The 9,503-nt window shown below is 48.4% G+C and overlaps 1 protein-coding gene across 1 annotated transcript in view; it reads left to right on the plus strand.

Annotated features, from left to right (window-relative positions):
- Window positions 1–4,802, plus strand: part of ANTXR1 (ANTXR cell adhesion molecule 1) — a 103,629-nt gene extending 98,827 nt beyond the window's left edge. The window contains exon 18 of the mRNA XM_085080412.1: window positions 416–4,802. Within this exon, the coding sequence (XP_084936538.1) occupies window positions 416–679 (264 nt within the window). The 3' untranslated portion in view covers window positions 680–4,802. The remainder of the gene's footprint in view (window positions 1–415) is intronic.
- The last annotated feature ends 4,701 nt before the right edge of the window (window positions 4,803–9,503 follow it).

Genomic DNA, 9,503 nt, shown 5'->3' on the forward strand with positions numbered 1-9,503 from the left:
ATATCAGATGTTAAGAGGAAATTCCTCCCTGTGAGGGTGGGGAGGCTCTGGCACAGGTTTCTCCAGAGAAGCGGTGGCTGCCCCATCCCTGGCTGTGTCCAAGGCCAGGCTGCACAGGGCTTGGAGCACCCCGGGCTCGTGGAACATGTCCCTGCCCACGGCAGGGGTGGAACAGGATGGGCTGTGAGGTCTGACCCGTTCCATGGTTGTGAGAACAGCTCTCGCCAGCTCCTGCAGCCTCAGCAGGAGCCAGAGCAGCCCTTGCTCTGCTGGAGGCAGAGAGCAGTGGGAGGGGATTTTATCCTGCTGCTCTGAGGGCCCCGGGGATGCCAGGAGGAGCGCCGGGACAGGGTGGGCTGAGGCAGGGGGCTCAGCTGCCTCCCTCAGTAACTCCGCTCCTCCTCTTGTGTTCCAGGGCCGCTGCATCAACTTCACGCGGGTGAAGAACTCAGAGGCTCCCCCTAAATACCCTCTCAACAACTCGTACCCCTCAGCGCCGCCCCCAGCGCCCATCTACACCCCTCCGCCCCCAGCCCCCATCTACACCCCGCCGCCCCCCAGCTCCCCCCACACCCCCTCGCCCTCCTCCACGCTGCCCCCGCTCCCACCCCCGCCCCAGGCTCCCCCCCCCAGCCGAGCCCCCCCTCCATCCCGGCCCCCTCCCCGCCCCACAGTCTAAGGGGTTCCCTCGCTCCCGTCTCTTCCAGAGGTGTCCAAGGGGCTCTTCCAGCAGTACTGTACCACATCCCGCTGGGGCCCGGGGGGGCCGGGAGGAGCCCTCAGCATCCTTGCCATGGGCCACAACAGCACCAACGACTCCCGAGTCGCCTTTCTCCTTTCGTCTTCTTTTGTTTTTCGAATCCCTTGTGCATCAGTGCCGCCAAACCCTCAATGCTAGAAAAGCCAAGAGACTGCAGGAACGGGGTGAACAACTCCAGTTCCATTCCAGCAAGTCTGTGCCCCCTCGTGGTCCCGAACACCTCCCTGTGCCTTACCATGGTGATCCCAGGATTCATTGGAAAAAAGGAATGGATAACCAGAGCAAGCTCTCTGCGAAGGAAATTCTCCCCGGGAAGGACTGCAAAGGACTCTTCCCAGTGCAGAATCCCAGCCAGCGACCTGGGGACAGCTGTACGTGAGACAAGACCTGCACGGCAGGACACTGGCCACCCCTCACTACCAGCTGCTAGCCAGGAGTGACAACAGCAGCTCTGCAGGTACAGGAACCTGTAAATCTGGGGAGAATTGGTGACAGGCAGTTGTTCCCACGGACCAGGAACTGCAGATGAGAAGGTATTGTCACCTTGGAGGGTTTGGAAAGGAGAAGGGGGTGTGGATTTGAGGATGTTGGTTTGTGGAAGTGCAGGTGAATGGAAACAGAGTGTCACTAGGAAAATGAATTACACAGGAAAATAAACCCCATCCCTGAGGACAAGGAATAATTGAGGACAGGTGAGCCTTCAGTGTTCCCAGTGGGACAGAGGAGGTCATATCCATTGAGGAATTTGGGAACGGTGTGGTCAACAGAAGAGTCTTTGCATTCGGTTCAGACAATTCTGTCCATCTAGTCTATCACTCCACAGTTCTGCAGTGTAATTTAATGCTGGTTTCCACTTAAAAAGGAAAGACTCTGAATGTAAACCAGAGGTTCAGCATCTCAAGTTCCCTAAATCCAGTCTGCTTGGGCTCCTTGTTACCATCAGTTTGAAATGGTTGCCACTGATGCGTCCCTGTTTTTCTGTAAATTGAATTCTTTCACCCTAAAAATGTTTCCACGTGGATTTTTATTCTTTGTTTTCCTTTCCTAAATAAGTAGCAGATGCCTCCCCAGCTCGGAGTGAAGAAGAGCCAGTGTGCTTACTCACTCCTGTCAGCTCTCAACAGCATCACTCCTATTAGCAGTTGTTGACTAAGGCAAACCCCCCCGGGACACACCAGATGGGAATCAGTCGCCAAGAAATGCACTGGCTGCATTTCTCCTGCTTCCTCCTCACATTCAGGGGACCCCAGCACATCCCACAGTATCTCCTGCACACACCTGTATCCTACAGCCACCCTGAGCACCCTCCTCTGCAGCCACTGCAAGAGTCAGGGCAAATCCCTCAGCACCTCAGCCAGAGCCCTGGGTTCCTGATTCACCCTTGGGATCTCAGTTCTCTCAAAACTCGTTCTGGAAATTGCAGCATCGTAGGAGAGAAACCACCTTTGTAGCTGCAGTTCTATGGATAGCAAAGGGTTCTCATCTCACTTTTTACCAGACAAAGAAAATGCTTTGCAAAGTACTTCCTTCAGTGCTTTTGGAAATATCAAGTCTAGCTTTTCTAGCAAAACGAGAAAAAAAAGAAAAAGAAAAAGAAAAAAATATTGTTCAAAGAGGAAAGGCAACAGAAGAAAGAGACTCAGTGGAGACTTGCCCTGGGCCCCTTTGGGTGAGGACAGGAGGGAGCCCTTGGCATGAGGCTCTGGGTCTCTCCCTCCCTCTGCTAGGTCAGGGTCAGCTCTGAGGTGAAATGAATTCATCAGTCACGAGGACCTGGGATCCATCCTGGGCCAAGGCTGGCTGTGCTCCCCTTTGTTCCCCGCACTGTTCTGTCTGCGGGCAGCACGGAGCAGTTCCCAACCTGGAGCAAAAACCCCCCCAGTTGCTGCTCCCTCTTTCCAGGTTGTTGGTTCCACAGCACAACACTGACAGGTGGGAGGGGAAGCTTTAACACCCCCACTCAAGTTGGGATGGATTCCCTCGTGGGATGGATGGGATCAGACAAAGAGCTCTTTGGTTTGGTTTCATGATGAAAGGTGTAAAAACTGGGAGTAGTGTTAATACAGGATCAATGTTCCCAACAGATCCTCAGTATTTCAAAAAAGTTTGGGAAGGAAATTGATTTTTTCAACAATAAAGCATTGACGATTTTATTTTTTTAAGTGTCAATTATCCAATAACTTGATTGTTTAGTTAATTAGCCAATAAACCTACTGCTGGGGGAAAAATACTAAAGCAGTGTATTCTCCATGATTTTTTGCAGATGTACATAGAAATTCTCATTCTCCCCAAACTAAGGGGGAAGAAAACATTGCAGATTTAAAGACGCAAAATAAAGCCTAGATCAGGCTAGAAAAATCAGGATTTTCAAATGCTCCCTTTGTAATCATCCAGGTTATGAATATAAAACAAGCTCCAAATTTTTTGTTGTACATATTGTTGCTGCATGCTTACCATATGTTAGATGGAAGCATTTCCTATCCGTTGTGGATAAAAGAACATTTTTCAAGTTGTAGTAAATTATTATAAAGCCAATGACATTTCATGGCATGTTATCGTATCAAGCTGTGCTTGTTGTATTTTTTCTTTATGGTTGTATTGCTTTTTATAAATGTACAAATATTTCCTGTAGTGACGAACACCTGTTTTACATGGCATTAATTGAGGCACTGCAGCTCCAGGCTACATAGGTCCTCAATCCATTGGCAAAGGGTTTTGCACATGGATCCAGCTGGGATCTGGCTGGAGCTCAGTGGGTGCTCCTAAAAAAAGACCACACGAATTTGCAGAGGATCAACTTTGGTGACCCTTCCCAACGTTCCCAGAAAAATCAGAGCACGTCTAGTGGTGAATTTTGTACCTGGTTTGTATTTAAGAAGGAATCCCTCCCTGTGAGGGTGGGCAGGCCCTGGCACATGGTGCCCAGGGAAGCTGTGGCTGCACCTGGATCCCTGGAAGTGTCCAAGGCCAGGCTGGACAGGGCTTGGAGCAATCTGGGACAGTGGAAGGTGTCCCTGCCCATAGCAAGGGGTGGGACTGGATGGGCTTTAAGGATTCTTCCAACCCAAACCATTCTGGGATTCCATGATTTAGGATCAACCTAAATGTGTCTGCAGAAATGGCTCCCAAAAGTACCTCACATGCCTTTGAAAACCACACTCCCTTTATGCCAGACCCTAAAGATTAATTTAGGAACTTAATGTAAGGCCACCAAGGGTGAAAATTTGGTCCTGAATTAAAATCAGCTTCCACTGACAATTAATGCTGTGTAAATGAGGTCGAATTACCTGTAGCAACATCCTCCGCTCTATGGTGCCCTATGTACTCTCTGTCTATAAACCTTTCTAGTCCACACCAGTCAATCTTTGATTAAATACATGTTCATTCCAGACCAAAAGGAGTTGAGCAATGCTGCAGCTGCTCTGCCACCTCAGAGACTTCAGCAGGTCTCCCTGGTCACCAGTTGCACATGCTCCAGTGTAGGCTGGTCTGAGCAGCAGTTACCAGATGTCTGATGGCATTAAAAAACCAATCAGTTGTTTCATTCGCTCTTTGATTCTTCCCCTTGTTTCTCATTCATTCAAAACTTTCTGTCAGTGTCTCACAGCCTCAGAGGGCTGAGCTGCGTTTGACAAAGGCTCAGATTCTGTTTTATTTTATTTGCCCAGTGTTACAAAGTGTTGCTGGCTGTACTTTGAAGTGCTCACCCACATGAACTCTGTGGTCATCCAAATTCTCTCTCTGCCCCCTGGTGTGTGAAGGCATCTTCTGTTGCTGTTTATTTTGGGGAAGGGGCATGTCTGGCTCTGAGGGGTCCGACAAGATTTGGGGGTAACCAGTAGGGAATGTTGCCTTGTTTGTGGTGCTGATGCAGGGGAGGAGGAGAACAGTCCCTGTTTAGACGTTAAATTTCATGTTGTCAGTTCAGCCAGTGCCGTGCAGTGATGTTTTACTCCCTCTATTTGTTGCATGTGTCATTTGTTAAATTCAGTCATTACTCTTGCTGACCTTGATGTTATTATTAAAGAACTACACAAATCTCTGTTGGGCTCTGTACAATTCCTTGCCAAGGCAACGCAAACGAAGCAGGAGAATCCTGGGCAACAAGTTCTCATAAAATGGTTTGCATTATCCTGGGGAACTCAAACTTGGTGGTTTTCTTCCCAGCAGCCCAGAGCACTTCTGACACAAAAGCAATTTTCTTTGGAATGAGACAGTCTAAACTGTCAATTCCTCCCAGAATCTCCCACAGACAAGAGAACTCCCATTTCACACAAATGACTCAGGAACGTTTACCAGAGGCACCTTTAGCAGGGCACAGCCACTGCCAGCGATAACCAGTCTTAACTACCCCTAAATCATGTGGATTTTGATAAGGTTGTTTTGATATTCCACAAAGAAGATTAACTGAGCATGAAGAAGTTCAGCTCTGGCTCTGGGTCCAGCCAACACCTGCCCAAGCACAAAGCTTCACCTTCCTCTGAAAAGGTGAGCTGACAGTTCCCTCAGTACATCAAACCCTGCAAGTCTGGGCTCAGCCTGCCTTTTTTGTGCCTTGTTTCATTTAAACCAAACTTGTATCTGGTAAATGCAAGAGGGGAGTCACAGTGCTCAGCAGGTCCTGCTGCCACCTAGACAAAAGGTGTTTTTTAAATGGAGACTCACAGAAAATCACAGTTGCTTTGCTCTGAGAAGGGGACAGGTTAAAAACCCATAAAAAATCAAGGTTAAAAACCCATAAAAAATCACAGTTGCTTTGCTTCCCTCTGAGAAGGGGACAGGTTAAAAAACCATAAAGTTAAACCTGAGCCCAAGCTCAGAAGAGATGATGTAAACCTACTGATGGCAGCTCTGGGTCAGTCAGGGCAGGAAATTACACAGAAGTGGCTGCACAGCTCTGCATAAAGAACCATCAGTACTCTGGGGAGAAAAAACACGGGGACCTGGACAGGCTGGTTTTCCTTTCCATCAGCTCCAGCCTCACTGCCCAGGAAACCCTCAGCCCCTGAGTCCCAGGAAGCCCCACTGTCCTACCACCAGAGCACCTGATCAAAACAGGACAAATTACCCCAGAAAGAGCATTTATTTTGGAGCAAAGTTGCCCCAAAGCGTCACAAGGACATGGCTGGTCCGTGGTCACCCCAAGCTTGATGCCTTATCAGCTGGTAAAAATATGAAACAGACACAGCAGTAAAGGGAAAAAGGGTATTACCTCAGTTTTAATAGGATTTTAGGTGCTCAACTCATCAAAGGTGAAAACACGCCAAGGAGCACGCATGTGTACAACGTGTATACAAATTTATGGACTTCACAAATTAGTATATCTGCCTAAAATCCCCCAATAAGAAACTTAAATGAAGTAATTGTCCCCCTATTCTGATTACCCCTCCTAAATGAGACTACAGCCTAGGTGACAAAAACATGTTCCAGAGAGGAAGCTCCATTCAAGGTTGGAGCCTCTAGTTTTGAGATAGTATGAATATTTGGTCTTCCCACTTTGCAAAACCCCGAAACATAGCTAAATGTCAGACTACATGAGTTATAAACGTGTGGTGCTGTCCATGGAGTGTTTGTGAAGGGTACACGGGGAGGGAAAGGGTATAAAAATGTATTAAAAGGGTATAAAAATGTATTAAAAGGGTATAAAGAGAAAGGACAAAAAATCATCAGGCATCACAAGCCTCATGGGAGCAGGGCTGGGCTCCCAGGGCAGGCTGCCAAGGGCAATGGAGGCTCAGGGATGGGTTTGGGGATGGTGGGGGGCAGAGAGCCTTGGGAGCAGCTCACTGTGGGACAGGGAAGTGGGGAGACCGGGATGGGGCTGAGGCAGCTGCAAGGAGCCCAAATGGGGAGTCCTGGCTGGGCCATTTGCACTGATTTCTGTCCTTTTTGTGCTGAGGCTGCAAGGGAGAAGCTGCTCTATCCTGGGCTTTGTCCCTCTGGATAGAGGACAGGGAGCTCAGGTGGGCTCAGAACACCCCCAGCAGTGGCTGTGTCACAGGGGGTGTTCCCAGGGCTCTCCCTGCAGGTGAATCCTGCTTGTTCTTCCAAAGGCTCGTCTACCCTGGGAAAGCTGAGGAGCTCCTCACTTGGCAGGGAAATAAATTGCTTTTTTCTTCCTAAATTTGGCAGAGAAAGCCCCATCTGAGTCAGAGATAAGGGTTTGTGTGGGGCTGATGGAAACGCCAGGGAGACTCAGACAGAGTATGCTCTCTGTTGTGGTGTTGCTGGAGAGTGTAATGCATCTCTTTTTTTAAGAAACAGCTATAAAATAACTTGTAAAAATAACATGAGCTATAAAATAAATCAGTGGATTCAGACAGTGGCTGAAAGTCCGTAGAACATTGCCAGAACTTTTAGACTATTTAAGTATTTTTTAATACTTAAATGTTTTGAAGGGTCTTTCCTGCTAATGTGGAAAAGAAAAATATCTTGGAAAGGTCTGGAGAATGAGGGGAAATGTTTCCTCTTGCCACAAGATCAGTGCAGTTGTCCCCCAAAGTGAGGTGTCCCTGGTGGTGAAGGACTTGTCCCCTCCACCCAGGGGACATCCTGGCTTGTGCTGGATGTGTCCAGAGCTGCAGCCGTAACAGGGAATTCTGTAGTTACTCACAGACATTAAATCGTGGGGCCTTTTCCAGAGCTGGAGGAATTAATAGGGATGGAGAAACCATAGCATGCAAAAATACCACAGGGAGTGGAAAACTGAACTTAGCAATGAGGTAACTTCTACTCACAAGAAAGCTGGGGATTTCTATATTCCACTTTCCATTCCCATTTCAAATCCTCCCTGGCATCTCCTCTGGGTGTGTGAGCCTTCAGCTGCTTCCAGAAGATGCTTTGTGCTTCTCTCCTGCTGCCTGCAAGACCCTGTGGTCACTTTGGGCTCACCAGGAAATGGCTGGGAACAGAGGTGTTGGGATCCTTTTTTGAGGTATTTCTTACTCAATGGAAAGTCTCTGGGAAAGTAAAACCCAGGCAGGAACAGGGAATGTCTGCATTCCTTCAGTCTGTTTCACATGTGAAATGTGAGCACCTTTGGCCTTGGCAAGCTTTGTCTGCCTGTAAGCATTCCCATGCAAGATCCCATCTTGCCAGGGCTGTGACCTGTGTGGACAAACCTGGAGCTGTTTGAAAGAAAAGCTGGGAAAAGTCCTCTGGGAAAGCGAGATTTTTGGACTCTGCAGTGCCTGGGTTCAGATAGAATGAAAATTTCTGTACATGACAGATGCTCCCGACTGAAGTGGCTGAGGAGAAGGCTGGGATTGATTCCCAGGTTTTATTTAAGATGTGGGCACTTGTGAGCCTTTAAACACCTTAAATAAAAGGGTGCAAGGATGAACCACCTGGAAATACCCTCCCCATCAGGGGCCATGCAGGGCCTCACCCTCCCTGTCCAAGTGGCTCCAGTAACCACAGCAACAGCAGATGTGGAAAAAAAAAACACTGGGAATGAATGGGGGGTATTTTTAGCTGTGTCTAAAGCAGGGCAGGTGAGGAAGCAAGCCTGGGCTACACAGGCAGCATTCCAGGGACTGCCAGAGCTGATCCTGTGGGATACAACTAGGGAACTTCTGTTTTGGTGTGAATTTGACAGTTGTTAACTTTTGGGGGGTAAGATGAGTGTCTGCGGGTGTGAGACACTTGAAGTAAAAGTGATCACAGCCGCCTGTCCCACAGCCTGCCATGGAAATTGGAGAGATTTCCAGTTGCTAAAAATGTATTGAAATAACTGCAGTAGCATCAGACAGTTTCTTGTTTGTTTCTTTAAACAGTCCAGCTCAGTAGGTCAAATTCTGAAGTCATCCTCACTTGTCTGCCTCTGCCTGTCCCTGTCTGGGGAGGAATCGGGATGGCTTGGTCCAGGCTGCTCCCCCAGCCTGAGATAATCCAGCAAAAATAATCTACTTGCAAAATAAAATAAGTATTTCTCTTTTAATTGAAGAAGGATGTGGAGGCAAATAACCTGTCGAGGGTGAAAGAGGGAGTTGTTGGCAGAGCAGTGAATTGTGTCCTGAGTGCTCTGAAACACTTCTGTGACAACAACTCCTCCTCCAGACATGACAGCAAACCCTTGTTTTCTCCTTGGCAGCTGTAGGAGAATCTTATAAGCTGCATTTTGGAGACTGAGGAAATTTGCATTGACCCAGATAACACAGAGAAATGCAGTTTTAATTGCTGACTGTGGCAGAGGGTGTACTGAAGGTACATGTTGCACCCTCAGTCTTCAGAGGCAAAAAAAACCAGGAAAAGTGTTCAGCAGTTTTGTCCCTGGTCCCTCTGGCTTTCCAGAGCAATGGGGTTCCCTGGCTGATCCCAGTGGAGGTGATGGAATGAGGCTCCTGTGCAGCTCCTTCTCAGGGTGCAGACCAGTCTGGAGGGGCCAGTACAGCAAGAGAAACCATTTCCATCCACTGCCTGGGCCCATCTCCCAGACAGCAGTAATCCCAGGTTTGGGAAAAGCCAGGTCTGGAGGATACAAGGAGGAAGCTCCTGGAGCAGAGCTCTTGGTGGCACTTGTTGCTTCAGAAGTAGAACTGGAGCTCAGGTACTGGAATACCAGGTTCAGTGGAAGTTTCCTCTTCTTAATAATTTAAACCTGTCAATTTGCTGCATCACCAGTGTTCCCAGCTGGAACACACATTCCCTTGAGATTTAATGGCTGGAACCAGGTGCTGTGCTCTGAAAGGGGTCTGTGCTGCCCTCAGCTCTGGCTTTGTTGCAGACCCTGAGGGTCCCTTGC

This window comes from Lichenostomus cassidix, chromosome 22 (assembly GCF_008360975.1).
Source record: "Lichenostomus cassidix isolate B80296 chromosome 22, HeHo_3.0, whole genome shotgun sequence".
NCBI classification, from domain to species: Eukaryota; Metazoa; Chordata; class Aves; order Passeriformes; family Meliphagidae; genus Lichenostomus; species Lichenostomus cassidix.